The sequence below is a fragment of the Hibiscus syriacus genome, unplaced genomic scaffold, assembly GCF_006381635.1.
Source record: "Hibiscus syriacus cultivar Baekdansim isolate YM2019G1 unplaced genomic scaffold, ASM638163v2 tig00111798_pilon, whole genome shotgun sequence".
Classification (NCBI taxonomy): Eukaryota; Viridiplantae; Streptophyta; class Magnoliopsida; order Malvales; family Malvaceae; genus Hibiscus; species Hibiscus syriacus.
The window spans coordinates 181235-201525 of NW_024063182.1; the positions used below are offsets into that span (position 1 = coordinate 181235).

Below are 20291 nucleotides of genomic sequence, written 5' to 3' on the forward strand. Positions count from 1 at the left end.
TTGGCGTTGAGTTGAGAATTGGGAAAATGGGGGTTTTGAACATGTATGTATGCATGCGTGCATGCATGTATGTAATACAAGTGTAAAAATTGTTGGTGTTGAGTTGAGAGTTGCAAGTGAAAGAAACGACAGGTGAGGAGGACAAGTTTCAGCTGGAAGTTATCCACTGTTGTGTCCAGAATTCACAACCAAACATTACAGATAACATGAATTTCTGATCATTTAGAATTCGAGTCTAGATCATTTCAAGTACTAATCTTTTTTAATTCGGATTGTTCGAGATTCGTAACATGCCCAGTTTAGGTATGATAATAAATCAGATAAGATGGGATTTTTCTCACCTGAGAAAAACATACTTCTGCATGAATTTAGATTGTCATGGTAAAAAGAAGCCTGTCTATAACTTATGCTTCTGTTTCCCTATTTCCCTATCCGTTTCGTTCTAACGAATTTAGAAAAATATCAACCGGGTTAAGACTAAGCCCGAAAAGCAGTAAGAAACAAACTGAAGGATCACACCCTTGGAAGAAATCATGCAACTTTATTGATATACAGTGTAAGTGGTTCGTAACCGCTCGAAGACGTACAATCAAGTATACCCAGATTTCAGGCTAAAATGTATACAAAAGGCAATCCCCGGGATCGTGATAAGCTCTTTGAAAATGTGATTCAAAACAATGACCTAGTTCCCTCTATAGTATCCTCTACCAATACATAAAAGGGCCTGTTACTGTAATTAGGTTAATGCAAGGGATGGTAGATTACCTGCGGGACATCTTTGCCTGCGAGGCCGTCTAGTTGTCTTCCCCCATCCAGTAAGGCTTCTATCGTCCAGCCCCGATTTGATATTAGTAAGCTGCTGCATCAATGGTGCACAGGTTCCAGCAGTTGCTGAATCAGGAGGGGAGCTAATCACCGAACGTCGTCTCCCCCTGCCACAAGTGCCTCTGTTAGAATTTCTTCTTGTTGATCCCGACTGCCATGAATGACCCATTGCTCTCATAATCCCTCCAAAAGTCTGAAGATCTTCTGTCACCTCATGCCTCGATAGGGAAACAAGGCCTGGAAGGATGTCCCTTTGGAAGTCCCTCCGTTGCCTTCCTCGCCTTCCTTGGCCCTTCCCTGTTCGTGTTGTTAACAATGAGGTAGTTCCCGTTTCTTCCACTTTAAGGTTTTCAGGAACCAGAGGCTTGGGCATATAATCCTCTTCCTTGGTTTCCGCTAATTCCAAAATCATCGACTCAAAGTAATCGATCTTCTCTAAGGAACGTTCCTCTCGACCCCCATCTTTGCCTCTCCAAAGAGCCTCTAACTTGCTCTCTAGATCCTCGCCAAGAGAGGAAACTGTCTCGACAAACCAATTAAGGGGGTCTGTCGTAGAAGTTTCAGATGAATTGCAATTAACTTCATCCAAATGAATGTACTGAACGGATGATGAGATGGAAACTATTGCCTCAGCTGCACTCTTCATAAGTTCATGCAGCTGGCACTCGTCTCGGCTTTGTGCTGATTCAAAAGTTAATTCATCTGCCTTGGCCAATAATGCTTCTCCATGAATAGCATCTTCAGGTTCGGGAACGAGTGGAGCTTCCAAATCTATTATTCCTCCAGTCATCCTCACACTGGTGCTCGGAACATTCGGTATAAAAGAAGCTTCATCCTCATCGGCACACGAGTTCAAGTCAATTTGATGCCTGAAACTTGATAACTTTTTATCTGCTTCCTTCTCTATGGTTGAATTCTCTGCAACTATGTCTTGGCTTGCATCAAGAGTCGCATCACAAGGCAAGTTAATATCAAGTAACCTATTTCTCTGCTTATTTTTCGCTTCACCTTCAGATGGCTGATGAGCAGATACATACGGGGAGATAAAAGAAGACTCATTCTTAGAAACATAGGGTTTTTCAGAAATGGGAATCCCATTAATCTTTTTATCGCGCAGACATTCACTTATTTCAGTCCTGCTAGCATCGACACTATTGGAGGATGAAATCGACTTCAAATTCTGTGTAAAAATTTGACTGAAACCATTTCCAAACCCGTCTCTTTTGGTTGATTGCTTTAGAGAAGATTGAGAGAAGCTCAACTCTCCAACATTCAAATCCATTCCTGCCCTTATGGCCTCAGTCTTACAAGCAGGCTTGGCCCTTAGCCACGGCAACCCAAGTAAATGGTCTTCATGCTTTCTTCCTCCGTCTATTTGAGGACCTTGTAGTGAAACCGGCTCATTTGATGAACTGTTTGAAAGCAGCACATTCAAATTGACATCACTTGTAGACTTCATATCAGCAACATTCGAGCAGTTGTGTGCCTTAGTTGAACCATGAGCAGAGAATTGCTCAAAGAGCCCCGTACCAACAGTACTGCTGTTCGCATAATCATAACTGATTGAGAGGAAGTGCATTGCAAGTTCCTTGGATCCTGACGAGGATCCATAATGAAAACCGTTTCGATTGGGCAATTCTCTTCCAAAACCTGGGTTTAGTCTTGAATTGCTACTCACTGGCCACTTCTCTCTGAAATTCCCATTGCCATGGGGTGATGGAACAGAACTCTTACCATAAGGATCAGTTGAATTCAAAAATGGGCGAGTCTGAACTGACAATGACTTCTGGTTTAAGCTATTGGTAGGCTTTTCAGAAGAAACTGAATGAGACCATGGATTTACGGGATCAGAGGAAGCAAATAAACTCAAACTAGGAACATTAGAAGCCATGTTTGATGCAGGATTGTGGTTAACAGAAATTTCACAATCTCTTCTGGAAAAATCTGAAGTGTTTCTTTCTCTTGAGAGGTCTGTCTTACTTTGATCAGTTAGCGAAAATGTTTGTGGATCATGAGCTTTGTCAAAAAGAACATGTGCTTGCTGGTACGATACAAACTTCTGTGGCTGGAAATTTTGTGAAATAAATGTCGAGTTGCTTTTACTGTGCCCTGAAACCGAGATAATTAAAATTGAATTGTGAGCGTCCATTATAATTCGAGCAAGACGGAGCATAGAAACCTGACTAATGCCATCCAGTCAAAGCCCAAGAATATAATACAAGACTTAACAGGTAAGAATTAAGGAGGGAATATAATGCAAGTTCAGTAGTTGACAAGTATTACCAGCTTCACGCACACGGGAAAAGAATCCTCTAGCATGCTCGTTGTTTCCAACATGTACATCATTTATGGACAGATTATCATGGCCAACAAAGTGAGAATAAGTCGAACCATCAGTTTCTTCAATCTGTACTGGCTCATTCAAGTCAGCCAAACTATTTTTGCCCCTCAAACATGCATCAAATCTCGAAGCATCTCCTTGGCAACCAGTCTTTCCAACATCACTATGAAATCGCTTCCCACCACTTTCAGGTCCAATTCTTCCATTTCCATTTGGAAGATAACTCGACGTGCCAGATGTTGTGTCATCACGGAACTCTTCAGCTTCTTCTGTATCCATGTACGTATCTGCCGGAAGTTGAAGATCAAACATTTTCCTTCTCGCTTTCATTGGCCGGCGCTCTAGCACCTCAACATCCTTGGAATTAACTCCATTTGGAGACAAAAAGGGACCAGCTTGGATGCTGCTTCCCTTCACGGAACTAAGCGGAGAATGAGCATCTTCAACTCCGGAAATTGATCGTCTACCACAGACAGAGTTTGCCACAGAGAAGTTGGGGATATCCCAGTTGTGAGCAACTTCAGTTTTAATTTGTGACGCTAGCAAGCTTGATGGTAACGATGATTCAATAGGAATCCGATTTTTCTTTAATTCTTTATTTCTTACTTCATCCATCAAATCTCTTTGTATTCTGTACAGGCGATGAAGCTCAGATACCTGGATGGAGACAGAGAACTCAGATAATTAATAGCAGCAAAACAGAGTGAAACAAACACTCGAATTCAATTTAAAATGGCCACGTAAACAATACTATAAAAATACGAGCTCGCAATAGGCTGGGACCTTATTACCTGATTCTGAAATATAGCCTCATGTTCGAGCATTTTTCTCTTCAAACGGTCCTTATCATGTTGAGGATATGAATCTGCTACGGCATTCGGGAAAAAGCTATTGTAGTATTGACCATTTGTCAATGTTTTATCTCCGTAGTAAAGCGGCCAGCTACAACTATTAGAATCCTCATTGAGATCCCTCATTGAGTAAAATCCAGGAAAATAGCTTTTCGACCGAACTTCTGTTCCCATTCCTGAAACCGGTAAACAAGTCTAATTAATTCAACATACAACGAACAATCGCAGCAACGATCATCATTTGTATCTCAACAAAATGCAGAACTGTTAATGCAGTATCTTAGAGACATATGGCCACATTTCTGATAACTTACATGAATCTAACGTGATAAAATCCAATTATCACTCAGATATCATCACAATCAAGTGTTACTGATTCAACAGAACGATTCAAAAAAAAATATCAACCGGAATCGAATAAACATAAGGAGATGCAAGCCAAAGCAACAAACATCTATGGCGAAGTAGTAATCATAAATTCAAAACTAATGACGCTAAAAGGAAGCACAAAACCAAGATTTTAGAAGTTTAATGTAAGCCACAGGATCATAAATGAACCACCAGAGCCACACTTTCATGCATGTTTAAAATTCTCAGAAAAAGAAAGAATCTTGCAGAAAAAAGGTGCTGTCAAAGGAGTAAATTGAGGAACCCTATGATCATGGAAGTATAATGCTACTGAAATTTATGGAGAAAGAGGAAATTAAGATGATAAATAAGCAAAGTAAAGCTAGTATATAGTCGATCCCAGAGATACAAGAAATATAAACAGCCGAAGATAAACATTATAAAAGCTATGATCTTCCAACTAATCTTAATCTAATCAGAATTACAATCAACCCCAATCCAAAACCCACAAATAAAACAAGCTAAAAGGGACAAAAACTCATAAATAATTAACCTACCATTAAGAGGTGTATTTTTAACTAATTTGATTACAAAGATACCCTAATACAAGAACGACTAAACAAATCATGAGATAATAAATAAAAGAAATCCATAAGTGAAATCAGGAGAAAGTGAAAAAAAATAGAAACGAAATTTCACCTCAGACCCACATCCTCTAGTCACATCTCCATCAAGATTCTCCCATGGATTTAGCTGCTAAATTTTCATGGTGATGATTCAAAGCTCCCAAGCTTTCCCAGATTAAGAAGCTTTACAACAAAACAGAGATTAAAAGAGCTTAGATCTTCATCATGTATTCATATCGAAGAAGAAAAGGGAAGAAGATTTCGATCTACTGGGCCACACTCTTAAACAGAAAAGAAGAAGAGAGAAAGAAAAGAATGTTTTTTTTTTGAAGATCTGTTTTTTATTTTTTGATTCTAGAGAGAGAAAGCTGAGAAGAAGAATAGAAAAGAAAAGTTTATTGATTTGAGGAAGTGTGTTTGTTTAGATGGAGATGGGGACTCCCACACAAACAAACGAACTTCTAATAACAGTGACATGAAATTTTGTCTGCACCCGGTCTCCTTCTTTTCTCTGTTATTATTATTATTATCGGAGAAAACAACGTTAAGTTTTTAATTTATTTTTACTTCAATTATTATATTTAATTATCGTTAATTATATATATTAAAAAAATTTGATAAATATTTTTAGATTTCAAATTAACTTCCATCATAAATGTCAAGTTTTCGAATAACAAAATGATCTGTTGTAATTTTTATTTGATTTAAAGATTAACATAATTATAAGAAGAAGAAAATAATTAGGCGATGTATATATACATTAAATGAAATAATATTCTCTTATTAAATTTATATTTTTATTACGTATTTTCATACTTTTAATTTATTTGAAGCTCGATAAAATTTATTACTTAATTGTTGGTTGCGAAATTAAGTTTTTTAATTCCATAAATGATTTTAAAAAAATCCCATGTCTTTATTTAATAAATAAAAAGTAAAAAAAGAATAAAATTAATTTTTATCTCACTTATAAAATTAAAATTTTCAATATCAAATCATAATGGTACATAAATATTTCGTTGGTGCTTTGGTTCAACGCTAATTCGTTTTACTAACAAATAGTAAATTAATTAAACGTTAATCACAATGTAGATTTGGCAAATTTAGCAGTGTTTTAATTAGCTAAAACACAACATACAATGTAGTGGGCCCCCTGATTCTGTCTGAAAATCTCACTGTGAAATCTGGGAAGAAATGGCCTTCGGAATATAACATAATTACAATATTACCTTTATTTTCAAAGCTTTAATTTAATTAAAGTTGATACAGTTTGAAATTATTAGAATTAAAACCAATAATTAAGATTGGTAATTTGAACATATTTAAATTCAAATTATAATAAATTTTAATATTTCAAAATTTAAATAAAAATAAATTTAAAATAATTATAATATTTTGAGACTCGAATGTGATTATTTTACATTATTATTATTATTACTATTATCATTCTACTGCAGTGCCGTAATTGTGTGGTTGATTATGATTGGCTGGATCCTCTATTTTGGAATAAAAACAAGGCATGAAGCTAATTATTACAAACCCAACACGTGGCTACTGTTTGTATTAGAAATGGATGTGACCAAGTGGTCGATTTTGGACACGATATTACTTTTTAAAAAAATAGTCAAAAAAATAAAATATTACATTTTAGATGGAATATTGTATTTGTTTCATTATGTTCAAATATTAATATTATTATGGGATGATAATTTTATTCGAATTCAACATGTTTTGATCTAATTATATAGGGGCAATTTTTTTAAAAAAAAATTGGGTACGTATCGGATCAAATTTGATTTAGAGTGAAAATACAAGGCATGAACCGAGATAACAATATTATTGTTCTCTACATACATTTTTTATTTGGATCCTTATTTTATTGAATAATACTGAGAACTTTTATATTTGAGTCGGGTCAGATGCATGTTTTTATCCTAACATTTGCATTGAATTTTGGGTCGAGTGAATTTTTTTAAACTCAAATTATGTTGGGTGTCAGATGAGGGGTATAATGCTTGGGTCGAAACTCGATTGACCAAAAATCTGACTCGTTACCATCCTTAATTATTATTGGATGCTTAGAATGATTAATTTAACTCTATAGTAAATATATTTCAATAATTGAATTTAACTTTAAAGTATAATCTGATATTTATATATATTTTTAGATAAATCATTTATTGTAAATATCAATTTGGACCAAAAATGAAATTCATGTACCCATCTATTGTTGTGATTTGATTGGTTGTATGCTATAAGTATCATGTGGAATTTTCTGGATAAGGATGTGAAAATAGAAGCAACTCAGGAGAAAATATAAAGATAGAGATATCTTTAATGGGATTTATTTTATTCCCAAATGCTTGCATAAAGGTACAGTTGTTTTAAAGGTGTTAATATATAATTTTTTAAAACGGTTGAATAAATGTATTAACATTTGTTTAATAAAGGTTTAACCTTTAGAAAATGTCAAACTATAGCTTACAAAAATGAAGTTTTTAAAATAACAAATTGGTCGATACTATTTTGTGATATATATTCTCCTAAGTGGTTTCTTCATCCCTTACTCCACACCGCCCATTAAGAGCCGAAGAATGCCTAGAAAAATAAAAGCCATGTAAAAGAAAGAAAACACACCTTTGGATTGAAAATTTATCGAAATTTCCCACCCATGAATTCTCATCTTCATCGATATGAAATACTTGATGATTTAGTGACCAGTTTGTTAATTTTGAAATTTCAGTGGGAAAAACAAAAATTCACTCAAATATTAGTGATTATTTAATGTAGTTTACCCTTTTTAATTTTATATATTCCTCTTGACACGACAACAATCTATTAAAAGTCTAAAGAAAGTTAATCGTTATTGACCACTTCTTAATTAAATAAAAACGAAAGTGATCAAATATTATATCTTTTGAATTAAGTGAGGAAAAGTGGACAACACATAATGAAAGTGATCAAATAATGTAATTATCCCATATATATCATGGAGAAAATTCGATTGAGAGAATTGTTTGTATATTGAACCTTTGTAATATTTAATATGTATTAATTATTTTTTTTGGGGTAGAGTAGACGAAACGTCTCGAAGCACAATTACCACCTGAGAAAATTTATTCCTAATCTATCAGGGTGGAGAATTGTTGCTATCTCCCATGGCGGTTCATCAAGCTCGTGAAGCCTGAGGTGCGTTTGGTTCACGGAATGTAAGATTATCAGTGGGAATAGGATTACTGGGAATGTTGTATTTTGTGTTTGGTTGGTTTAGCATGAATGTAAGATTACCGTGTTTGGTTAAAGGAATAAAAGATTATTGGAATGTATATTTGACCAAATTGTCCTTATTATATATTTATTTTTTTAACAAGTTTGAAAATATTTTTAAATATTTTCTTTAAAAAATTTAAATTCATAAAATTTATATAAATTTTTTTTACATTGAAAAAATATAAAAAGGTTTAATAAAAAGGTAAAATTTTATTTTAATCCCTGAACTTCATATAAAATTTTAATTATAGATTTTTTTTGTAAATCTAAAATAATTTAAGGATAAATTTGTAATTTAACCTTCGTAGAATTTTTATTATTCAATGACAGAATAAGGATATTTTTGTAAGAAATTTTTTTAAGGGCATTTTAATCCAAAACGCTGGTAATCCAACAATATCTAAGGAAAGAGGGATAATGACATTCCCAGTAATATATCCCAAAAAATCCACTATTGGTAATGTAAGATTATCGGGAATGACATTCCCGACCAATCAAATGGAGGAATGTGGATTTCATTCGTATGGAATCTCATGTTCCAAACCAAACACACCCCGAAGGTTTTCAAGCGCCAAACAATCGGCTGCTCTATTCCCTTCTCTCCATATGCGGTGAATTTCTCTGACCCAACCCTCTTCTAAGAGTTCTCCACAGTCCTCGAAGATGATCTCTCTTTCCTTTCTTTTTCCAGAGCATCTACTGCCCATTTTGCATCCGATTCAAGCACAACGTTTCCAAGCCCAAGTCTTTTAGCAATGACAAGACCCTGACGAATGCCCCAGATTTCGGCCTTTTCGCTGGTAGTTCGGCCGATTCTCAACATAAAACTGGAGCTAGTTGCCATTTTCATCCCGTATCAATCCTCCCGCAAAAACCATTCCAGATCTAGAACTACACGCCCCGTCTGTGTTTAATTAGTGGCATGAATACTTGATTTACCTCAAATGTTTCTTTATTTTTCATGTGTAAGAGATACAAATGTACTAATAATTGAAAGAGTGTATGGCATGTCCTAAGTCATAACTAATATAGTTTGATTATTATTTAATTTAACACCAATCAAACATTTATTAAAAAATGGGTAGGTAACTCGGTCCAAAACGCCATTGGCCTATTTAAGATTCCCTCCCTTTTGTCAAACCGATGCTTAAGCACTAATTACATTCTAAATATAACCTTCGAAATCAATCTCTCTCCCGTCGCTAACCCTAAGTATTTCATCGACCCTTCGCTCATTTCTGCAGGAGACCAAAGCCCCCCGCAGGCACTGATTCTAAAGCCATCAAAATATTCAGGTACAGTTTTCTTCAGCACACATACTATATATATATATATATTTGGTTCGAGACTCCTCATATTCGGGTTTTGATAAAATTACGAGTTGAACATAACTTGATATCGTCTCAGAGACTCGAACTTAAGAATTTATTTAAGGGGAGTTGATTATATATACACATCAAATGCAAGTCATCTTTTTTCCTGAAAGGCTTTTCCTTTTTGGTATATGAATAAATCAGGGGATGAAGAAGATAAATGGGAGCTCGAAAGCAGCCGTTGCGACAGTTATTGTTTGCTTGTTGTTGGTGTGGTTTCATACGATGAGCTTGAGCATGTCGTCGATCTCGAGGATCAACGACATAATAGCAGCAACGTCGTCGTCGTCATGGTCATCCTCTACGTACACTTTAAAGAAGAATCAAGGTAACCGTTATTCTCCATCGGATGAAATCTTCAAACTCTTATTTCTATATTTGTTCAAATATATAATTAAGATTCAATGTTAGAATCAAGCAAATTGTTAAACTTGGGGAAATAAGAGTCTTATAAGTAGTATTCAAGCACATAATTTAAAACACAAAGTCTAATTTGATCGATATTTAAACTCAAATGATAATTTCATAAAGTAGAGAGATATTACATTCTAAAAGTAAATATCGAGATTATAAAACAACATGAATATTCTTAACCACGAAACCAATTAACCTTCCTGCGTTGCTAGCTGTTTCGGTTGGAGGGTTTGTTTCAAACTCCACCAACCACAAAAGCTTCCATACCGGCCCTTTGACCTCATCACATCTTTGCATTGCATTAATAAATGATTCGTTTGGTGGTATGCTTAATTAGTTGGGTTCAATTTAATTAATTAATTAATTAATTAATAAGATGGTTATTATTATTATTATTTCGGCCTAAATAAAATATAAGGTTGTTACGTAGTTAATTTTGGTATCTTTTAACAAACAATTATTCATTAAAGAAAACTATTATTAGAAGAATTTTATGTGTGTATATATGCATTTTAATATGCTATGTCAATTTTGATTTTAATAAATGTGAAAATATATTTATTCTGATTAATCAATATCGTACTCATCAATGATAATTTTTACTAATAAAAATTTATATTAATTAAAATTTTAAATTGAAGAGTTTAATTAAGTAAAATTTTTAAAGAATGAATGTAATTTTGTTCAAAAGTTTGATTACTCTAAAAATTATTAAGCCAATAAAAAAATATAGGTAGTTGTGAAGTGCTTGTCTAAGACTATTTTACATTACTAACAAATAATACTAGGATAAATTACACATTTAGCACTTAAATTATCAGTTTTAGTCTGTTTTAGTATCTAAACTTTCAATTTTTTCAAAATGTGTCTAAAGTTTAGTTATTATTTTATTTTCGTACCATGCAATTAAAAAATTTAGTTACTGTTTCATTTTAATACCTCGTTCAAAATTTAATGTTAAGTTTTAAAAATATTTGAAAGTTTTTGTACTAAAGCGAACCAAAATTGATGGTTTTGGTACTAAACGTGTTAAATTTTTAACGGCGGATACTGAAATGAAAACTAAATCTTAGATATGATTTTGAAAAAACTGAAAGTTTAAATAATAAAATGAATCAAAACTGATAGTTTAGGTACTAAATGCATAATTGACTCATCATACAAATAGCCTAAAATGTGGTACTTTTATTATATTATTATTTTCCTTTCTTTAAATTTCAACAGATACACGTGTTGAAATTACAACTGTGGCAAGTCAGCAGAATCGGCAACTTCTTCCACTTGTTGGGGTCCCAATGAGTAGCCCAATCAGCTGCAACCGTTCCTATATTCGCTACGATCTCTGCACGATCGACGGCTCCACTGTCTTGGACCCCGCAGCCTCAACATTCTTTACAATAGACCCCACCAGTTCCGTCCGCGTGGAGACAATCAAGCCATACCCGAGAAAATACGAGGGTTACATCATGGGCCAAATCAAAGAGCTCAGTCTAGTCTCTGGTCCATCGAGCCCAAAATGCACGATCCGACACGAGGCTCCGGCCATTGTATTCAGTGCGGGAGGGTACACTGGAAACTTGTTCCATGCCTTCAATGACGGATTCATCCCCCTCTTCATCACCATCAACTCCATCTACGCTGATCGTGATTTCATCATCGTCGTATCCGAGTACCATGATTGGTGGCATAGTAAGTATGCAGAATTACTTAAGGTGCTTAGCAAACACGAGATTATTTCCCTCGAAAAGGAAAATGTCACTCATTGTTTCCCTTCAGCCACACTAGGCATCATATCACATGGCTTTATGACCATAGACCCAACATTAATCCCAACGTCCAAAACACTATTGCATTTCCGGGATCTCCTAGAAAAAGCCTATAGCCAAAACCCTATTCCCTATCCTCCCCTCGACCCAAAACCTGAACGTCGGCCTCGCCTCGTTCTAACATGCCGAGGCAATGACGTGTCATCACGAAGGATATTGAATCAAGACGAAGTTGTTCGAGTAATGAAAGAAGTAGGATTTGACGTCACTGTATTTGAACCGAACCGTTACACGTCTCTTGATGAGGCATATACATTGTTCAATTCGAGTCACATGATGATCGGAGTGCACGGTGCGGCACTCACGCATTCATTGTTTCTCCGCCCGGGGTCGGTGTTCATGCAAGTGGTACCGATCGAACGGAATGGGCGGCAGATGCATTTTACAGGAGAATAGCTAAAGGGATAAACTTGAAGTACTTGGAGTATAAAATTAGGGTTGAAGAAAGTAGCTTGATTGAAAAGTATGGGAAAGATAATGTATTGTTGAAAGATCCATTGGCACTTCAAAAGAAAGGGTGGCCAACAGAGATTATGGACATTTACTTGAAGCAACAGAATGTGAAGCTTGATTTGGTCAGGTTTAGAATAAGTTTGGAGAGTGCTTATTTGATGGCAAAGAAGTTTATGCTCAAGGAAAGGTAGTTTTTTTATTCTAATTTTATTTTTCAGCACAAAATTATTTAATTTTATTGATTAAAATGTCATTAAGTACTTGATTTAAGCGGTTGGAGTTGTTTTAATTTGAATTAGGGGTGGCAACGGGGCGGGGACGGTTTTGTATTACCCATTCCGTCCCAAACACTTGCGGGTACGGTTTTGAGGAATCCCCATTATATGTTTCGAGGATTTTTTTGTCCCCATACCCATCCCTTACGTTTCATGTGGGTTTCGGTGAATCCACATACCAAAAAATAAATAAACAATTTTGAAATCAATGCAACGCCTAAAACTTGTAAGATATATCAAATTGTCTCAAATTGGTCTCTATCTATAATATGAAAGTTTCAGACATCAATATTCATCTAACACCCGATGTATATGTATAATATTAAATATTTTCAATCTCAACAAATCAATGTATATTAAATGAGAAAATATCTGACGCCAGACAGAATAACGATTATCCCGCAGGCTAGTTCCAACAGATGATTCACAAGAGAAAATTCGTCCAAAAACCAGAGAAAAAAGTCTCTAGGGTTTAATAAAATATTATAAAATCAAAACCATGTCAAAATCAATCCACAAGCCGGACTGTAATAGTCAAAAATCTTGTTTATCGGAATTTTATCAAAAATAGAAAAATCCCGAAAATCACTCTAAATTGAAATTCAAAATAAAATAAGCAATCTGCAAAAAATCTGATTGAAATCGAATTTAAAATGACTTCCTAATTGATAATCAAAATATTACCATAAATAGTAAAAATATCTAAATCTAGTGATTCGGAGGGCAAAACGACAGAATTTGAGGTCGAAAAAAGGCCACATGGTGCATAGCTCATGTGGACAGCGTGTGCGTTGAAAGGAGCTTTTTGGATTGGGGTCTTATGCGCGATTCTGACACCCGTAGCCAAAGTTATGGCCAAAAGACTGAAACACACTCAAAACGGCCCCAATGAGGAACATATCACAATCAATTCCCGTCTTTGCGCTAATTTGCCAACTCATGGTATCTCAGCTAAATCAAGGTGCAATATGACAGCTCATCATCATCTGTCTCGGATCCCCCTGCATCAATATCTAAACTTTAATTTTAGTTCATTTGAGATGTAACAGTGGGACATAATCTCACATATATTTTTCGAAGATCCCCACGGTTATTTTTGTAAAATATCAGGGATCCCTACGGTTATTTTTAGGAGATCCCCACGGTTATTCACACGGGTACGGTTTGGATATAACAATCTCCGTCCCCATCCCCATCTCCATTTGAGTTTCGGGGATAAAACTTCCTCTATCCCCATCCCTGTAGGTGAACATTTCGGTTATACTTCATCCCCATCAATTCGGATCCCCACGATTTTCAGTTTTTTCCCACCCGATTGCCACCCCCAAGTTGAATAAAAGACTCGAACTTGAGTTGTTGAAAATTTATAATGTTAAATATTTGATGAGAAAATATTGTTATTTTTATATTCATAACATTTATTTTATTGTGTGGAAAATAGTATTATTGTAAAAAAGAAAAAAATAAGGGTCATTGAGAATGTTTATGAAAGTATTTTGATTCAAAATTCGATTCAAACATAAAGTCACAGGTGATTTTGCGTTGCAAAAGCTAGTTTGCAAAAAAATGAGATGATTTTGAGTTGAAAAAGATAGTTTGGAAAAAAAGGGGTGTCTTTCGTTGATAGCCCGCCTTTATAAGCAGCTTTGCTGTTACCCTTTGAGGAAGCAACAAAACCAAAATTATGGATTTGAGATTCTGTGTTCCTCCTTTCTTGAATTTGTTCTTGTTTCTGTTCCTAAACTCTTCTTCCCACTCCAACTCTGAACCCTATTTATCCATCTTCGATCGAAAATTTTCATTTTTGGGGCTGCTTTTCCTTTCCCTTGCGTTCATGTTTCTTCTTCTCTTCCTCTCCATCTCCGTTGACCTCCCTTTGACTATACACCTTAATCGCATCCGCCACCGTCCCCGGAACTTCTCCATTGCAGTAACCATATCGCTAGGAGCCTCTCTCTTTTCATTCCTTCGCTTTTCTGGCCTTTCTATCTCTTCGTCCTTCTCTCGTATCCATTTCATGGACTCTTCTTTTATCTATCCAACCACATCTTCCGCTGGTTTAACGGTTTTCTTTCGTTGCTTTCACCTGATATCATTAACATTGCCCCCGATGAAGTTCGAGCACACGCCCTGCTCTAGACGACGACGTTGAACGTGGACAAAGCAGCATCTCCCAGCAAAATGGAGCAAGTTCAAGCTCACGGCCTCCTCTTCTAGTCGGCATGACGACACTCGACACTGAAATTGGACGTTCACAAGAGCAGGAACCAGCAGAACACTAGTTATCAGTTAATAGTTAGTTTCAATTAAACAAGTAATATTATAAAGTAATAAGCTTAGAATTTTATACCATTCAATGGGTGCCTTTGGTTCACGGAATGTACGATTACCGTAAATGTTTTATTTTGTGTTTGGTTAGTTTAGTAGAAATGTAAGATTACCGGTTTTGGTTAAAGGAATAAAATATTATTAGAATGTATATTTTATCAAATTGTCTTTATTATATATTTGATTTTTTAACAAGTTGAATTCTATTGTAATATTACTATAATTAATTTATATATTTTCTTTAAAAAATTTAAATTCAACAAATTTATATAATTTTTTTTACAAAATTGAAAAGATAAAAGGTTTAATGAAAGAGTAAAATTTTATTTTAACCTCTGAACTTCATATAAAATTCTAATTATGATTTTTTTTTTTTAAATCTAAAATAGTTTAAGGATAAATTTGTAATTTAAATTTTTTATTATTCAACGACAGAAGAAAGATAATTTTGAGAAAAAAAAATTAAGGGCATTTTAGTCCAAAACGCTGGTAATCCAACAATACCTAAGGGAAGAAGGTAATCACATTCCCGGTAATATACTCTAAAAAATCCACTGTTGATAATAAAAGATTATCGGCTAACCAAATGAGAGAATAAAGATTCCATTCTGATAATGTTGTATGCTTTGAACCAAACGGCCCCTCAATGCATGAAGGATTGTGGAAGGTAAATAGTGTCGTTAAAATAAGGCTGGCTGAGTATTTGATTAGGTCCGATGAATTAAGAACTATTTGAGCTTAACTGTAGTTTTATTATCTAAAATTTATTTGAGTTATTTTATTAATGGAACACTAAAATACTATATCAATAAATAAATAAAAAGCTCAAAAGCCAGCTGCTTGAATCAAATAGAATAGCGTTTGATTTACACCCTTAATCGTGATGAAAGCAATGGTGCGAACCGCTAACTTTGAGAAACAAGCTTAAAACAATATGGTAACAAACCACCAATGAAGGTCTCTTATCAGTTCGATCTGAAAAAAATACGGTTCTCCGTATCGATTGCAATACATGCTCCAATACCTCGTTGATTTCTATATGCTCGGCCAGTTTACCTTGAGAACCGGATAACCGTCCCGAGCCAGTCATCCGGTATGTTATGTCTCAGCTCTCCCCTCAATGCTTTCAATGAGTGGATTGTGGCGGCCTGAAAAGTTTGCACAAACATGAAGGCCGATGAACCAATGAAGCCTATGCTTTAAATACGAAAAAAAAACATATAGCTCCTTACGTTCACTATATAAACGTCAATCCCGAGCTTTGCAATTAGTGCAGCTTCCGATATTTTGGTCACCATTCCCCCGGTTGTATCATGAGCTGCTACGGTTATTTCAACTGTGCGTTCGACAAATCAATATTTTCGGACCGGTGAATGGTAAAGCTCAACTAGAAAAGCTCCTCTTCATTATGTTCGAAGTTAAGGCAAACGATGAAAACGGCAAATGTACCTTGCATGTTCATGCTTTGCGGAGTCGGTTTCACAACAGACCACTTCCCGTCTTCATCCACGGCTGATATGAACATGCATAATGTCATAAATATCGAGATTTATGCAAGGGTCAGATTTGCAGTACTTAATGGCAAGTGGCTCACCTATTTCTCTCAAGAGAACTGCATTAGGATCCGTCGGTGGCCGGTCGTATACACCCGAAACATCAGTCTTTTATGTCTCATTAATTGGAAAACAAACATAGAACCACGTTTGACATCTATCATGCAGTGTTGATAAACCGAATTTAAAATTCTCTCGACAGCTGAAGGATACAAGAAAGACAACATATTCCGGCCTAAGGTGTTCCGCGAGATGACGGATGATAACATCGCCACTCAAAATGGTGCATCCCTGATTAAACAAGTAGTTATATTATATGTTGAATATGAGAATTAACAAAATCGTAATTTGCATATGATTTGAGATATCTTACCAGACGATCATCAAATACTGCATCTCCGTGTAAAACCTATAAAAGCACGTAATAAGACGACACGATTATTAGCTATTCATAGGGAACTTTAACAAGGACATAATCCGATAGATGCTGCTCAGTTATCAAGCTGAAGTCTGATACAGAATTCCAACAAACTTACAGGGATAAAACCCGAGTCAATCGCTTTGGTTACTCCCGACAAATCAGCAGAAGCTACCTGAAGAAACATATTGGTAAAAAGCTAATAGAAACAATGGCTCCACCAAGAAGAAACATAAGGGGAAAAGAAAACCGGCTTCATAATTGATGTCGGTTTATAGTCTAACAAATAACTCTTTAGATGTTTCTAACATTTCTTTCCGAGGTTGACCATCCACATGCATATGGAGACATTCCGATAGAAGGAATACCCTCTGCAAGAAAAGCACAAAACTTTGTTTACCGACAAATTGCTCATGTCGAGAAAAGCAGATTATTGCAAGCATTAAACGGAAGAAATTTCAGTTTTATTTTATTTTATTTCATATTCGAGTGGTCTAGCAAGAAGCATTGTACGACAATAGAGAATATTATGGTATATGAAGTCGGTAATGCCGAACAACTTAATACAACATTGATGAGTGTTTTAGCATCTTTAGTCTAAATTCGTAAAACTTTTTGGTTAATCGAATACTCTATGTGATCATCACTGGATTCAGCGAATACTCAACAGAAGTTGCACAATCGCAAATGATAACTTCAACAAATTCACATGTCTATGTGTGTGTAAATTCAAACACATCGCTGTAAAGACCTATTCTAGAAATTAGAGATAATTAAGATGGTTAAGCTTAATTCGAAGTCGCAACACACAGAACAATGAAATCTAGAGCGTTGATGGAATCTTTCAGCTACATCTGTTAGACTTAACAAAGAAACATTTGCAAAGCATATACATAGGAAGTTATGTAATGTTAACTAGACCAGTACCTCTAGCAAGTGCTCGGACGATTTCGAGATTAAGAGTCGTAACCTGGAAAAGGACCATGACCGGAAAAAAAATCATCGAATAATCAATAATATGACAATGACAATCGATAACTACAAGTTTTACCGATGAACCCAGCGAAGATTCAATCGTGGTTGCATAGCATTCTCCTTAAATTTAATGCTAAAATCGCCATATCTTACAGAAATTCGAGTTGCAACGAAACCAGCCTTGACAAGAGGTTGACTCAATCCTCCTTTATGAACCCCGGATTTGCTAGCCTGGAAATGCCCAAATGAACCTACAAATGAAAGTAAAATCACTAATTCTATTTCTAAATTAAATCACTTCAAATCCAAATAAGAAGCCCCAGGAATCAAAACATAATCAAAGCTCACCAGCACCGTGAACGACAACAAATCTGCTGAAATCGACGGTGAACTGACGCTGATCATCGAAATCAGCTAAACTAGAAGAAATATCCAGAACTCCATCTCTTTTACTCCAATCCATCCCGATTACTTTGTTTGAACAAGAACCCAGATTCATTGCTTGCCTTAACTGGGATGAAACTGTTTCGAGATTCTCTTCGTTGATCTTCTCTAGTTCGTGTTTACAAGTAATTGCCGCTCCTCCTGTTTTACACCCAAAATAAACAAAATTTTAAAGGTGGTTTCAAGAGTAAGAAAATAGAACACTTTTAAAAGCTTGGAACTTTGAGACAATATAGCAGAGAGAGAAACCGAGTTTGACGATGCAACGAATCGTTTGATTGAGGTCCATTTTCGGGTTTCTGGTAACTCGAACTCTGAGTTGAAGTTGTTCTGCTTACACTCGTGTTCTGTCAGAATCTGCGACTCGAGAGTTGAAAGACTGTACCAAGATGGAGCCAGGGGCCTTTGACCCACAGATTTTGATCCAATTCAGTCGGTGTGTTTTTTAAAATTTAGATTTAGATCATGGGTCGGGTTGGATTTTATAAAAGATAAAGATTATATATATATATATATATATATATATATATATATATATATATATATAGAGAGAGAGAGACTTTAGATGTATGTAAATCATAGACGTCTCTCTCCCACCCAAGAGTAGTGATACTTTTTAATGATATTTTATCCCAAAATCTGCGTATGGGTGCACTCACGCGTACTTTCAGTTTGCAGGATGATAATCGTCGTAGGATTTGGTGCACTCACGCGTAGTTTCAGTTTGCAGGATGATAATCGTCGGAGGATTTTGTGGTGAATCCGGTACCCTTAGCGTGTCCGTATGTTCTTACGGTTGCCACTCCATGATAAACTGTTGACGAATGTGGTCGACTTAAGTTGGTTGAATGTAATAAAATATAAGATAAGTATAACACTAGGTTGAGAACAGTTCCTATATATTTTCATATTTTCTTCAATTATTGATAATACGTACACTATATAAACATAACTGTTTGAACTCATAACCTTAAAAGAGAATAAAATTCTCTCTAATCACCGAAGTTATTTAATGGATTATTTCTTTTTACTGCATCGAATATAAATATTGTAATTAAATACTTTGTCACATTATTTAGTAAGGTTCAATAATGAAGGCACCCACCAAAGTTTGAAGCAGTGGTATTGTAAGTATCGCTCTCCGACTCCTTCAATGCAAAAATGACCCTACACCGTTTACGCATGAAAACCTAATGAGAGGTTGTGGTTGTACGAATACATGAAAATTATGAGGAGTGTTACACAAAAGTTTGGAATCTCTCATTTTCGATAACGATCATTGGATAACAAAAAATCAAGAAAAGGAACACTAAAAGTTGGAAGAACACAAATGATTATGTCGAAATATTTTGAAAATTACAAAAGGTAAAATTAGTTATGCATGGTTTTAAGAGTCAAATGCATGATAATTTAAGACCGAAATGATAATTGTGTACGATTTAAGGGTCAAATACGCAATTATGGAAAACTATTTTAGGAAATACTAAAAAAGATAAAGAGGAATTTTTTTTAAGACATCGGTTGGTGACAATAACGAATGATGAAACCAAGCAACCGTTTGTTGCAGCCAATGGGCCTGACTGTGACACATTGAACATAATTAAAGCAAAGAAGAAGACAATTTTAAAGTAAAAATTAAAGATTGCGTCTTGAACTTAAAAAAAAGGGTAAATTATATCATTTCTCACTGAACTTTACTTTCTTTCTTATTTTTTTCACTATACTTTCAGTTTTTCTATTTTTCTCACTGAACTTTACATATTTAATCATTTTGCTCACTCTGCCGTAAGGGTGTTCACGGTCAGTTTGGATCGGTTTTTGGCTAAAAAAATTCATTCGATCCGAAAGTATAAATGTTTTCTGTTTGGATCGGTTTGGATGTTTCTAAAAAAAATCTGATCCAATTAAGTGCGGCTTGATTCGATTTTTGGATTCTAATTTTTCAAAATAATTCTTGAATTTTTTTCATAA

At 35.1% G+C, this 20291-nt stretch overlaps 2 protein-coding genes and 1 pseudogene across 3 annotated transcripts; 1 reads left to right on the plus strand and 2 right to left on the minus strand.

Annotated features, from left to right (window-relative positions):
• Positions 1-521: 521 nt before the first annotated feature.
• Positions 522-5330, minus strand: LOC120170905. Its single transcript, XM_039178747.1, has 5 exons — positions 5065-5330; positions 3958-4193; positions 3109-3823; positions 663-2934; positions 522-622 (listed from the first exon to the last, which is right to left on the minus strand). Exons 2-4 carry the CDS (start codon positions 4189-4191, stop codon positions 737-739), a joined length of 3147 nt encoding a protein of 1048 aa, XP_039034678.1. The 5' UTR covers positions 4192-4193; positions 5065-5330; the 3' UTR covers positions 522-622; positions 663-736.
• Positions 5331-9274: 3944 nt separating this feature from the next.
• On the minus strand, positions 9275-18777 carry LOC120170909 (isopentenyl phosphate kinase-like). Of its 2 annotated transcripts, XM_039178753.1 has the most exons (14): positions 18570-18777; positions 18225-18461; positions 18030-18127; positions 17829-17871; positions 17211-17272; positions 17020-17076; positions 16857-16892; positions 16697-16774; positions 16525-16591; positions 16380-16442; positions 16163-16266; positions 15943-16078; positions 14805-14807; positions 9275-9284 (listed from the first exon to the last, which is right to left on the minus strand). In XM_039178753.1, the coding sequence occupies exons 1-12, from the start codon at positions 18607-18609 to the stop codon at positions 15983-15985; spliced, it is 981 nt and encodes a 326-aa protein (XP_039034684.1). In that variant the 5' UTR covers positions 18610-18777; the 3' UTR covers positions 9275-9284; positions 14805-14807; positions 15943-15982. The 2 variants fall into 2 exon arrangements, with proteins under 2 accessions (XP_039034684.1, XP_039034683.1); XM_039178752.1 differs by lacking the exons at positions 9275-9284; positions 14805-14807 and having other exon boundaries at positions 15718-16078.
• LOC120170908 lies at positions 11278-12535 on the plus strand (annotated as a pseudogene).
• Positions 18778-20291: the final 1514 nt, after the last annotated feature.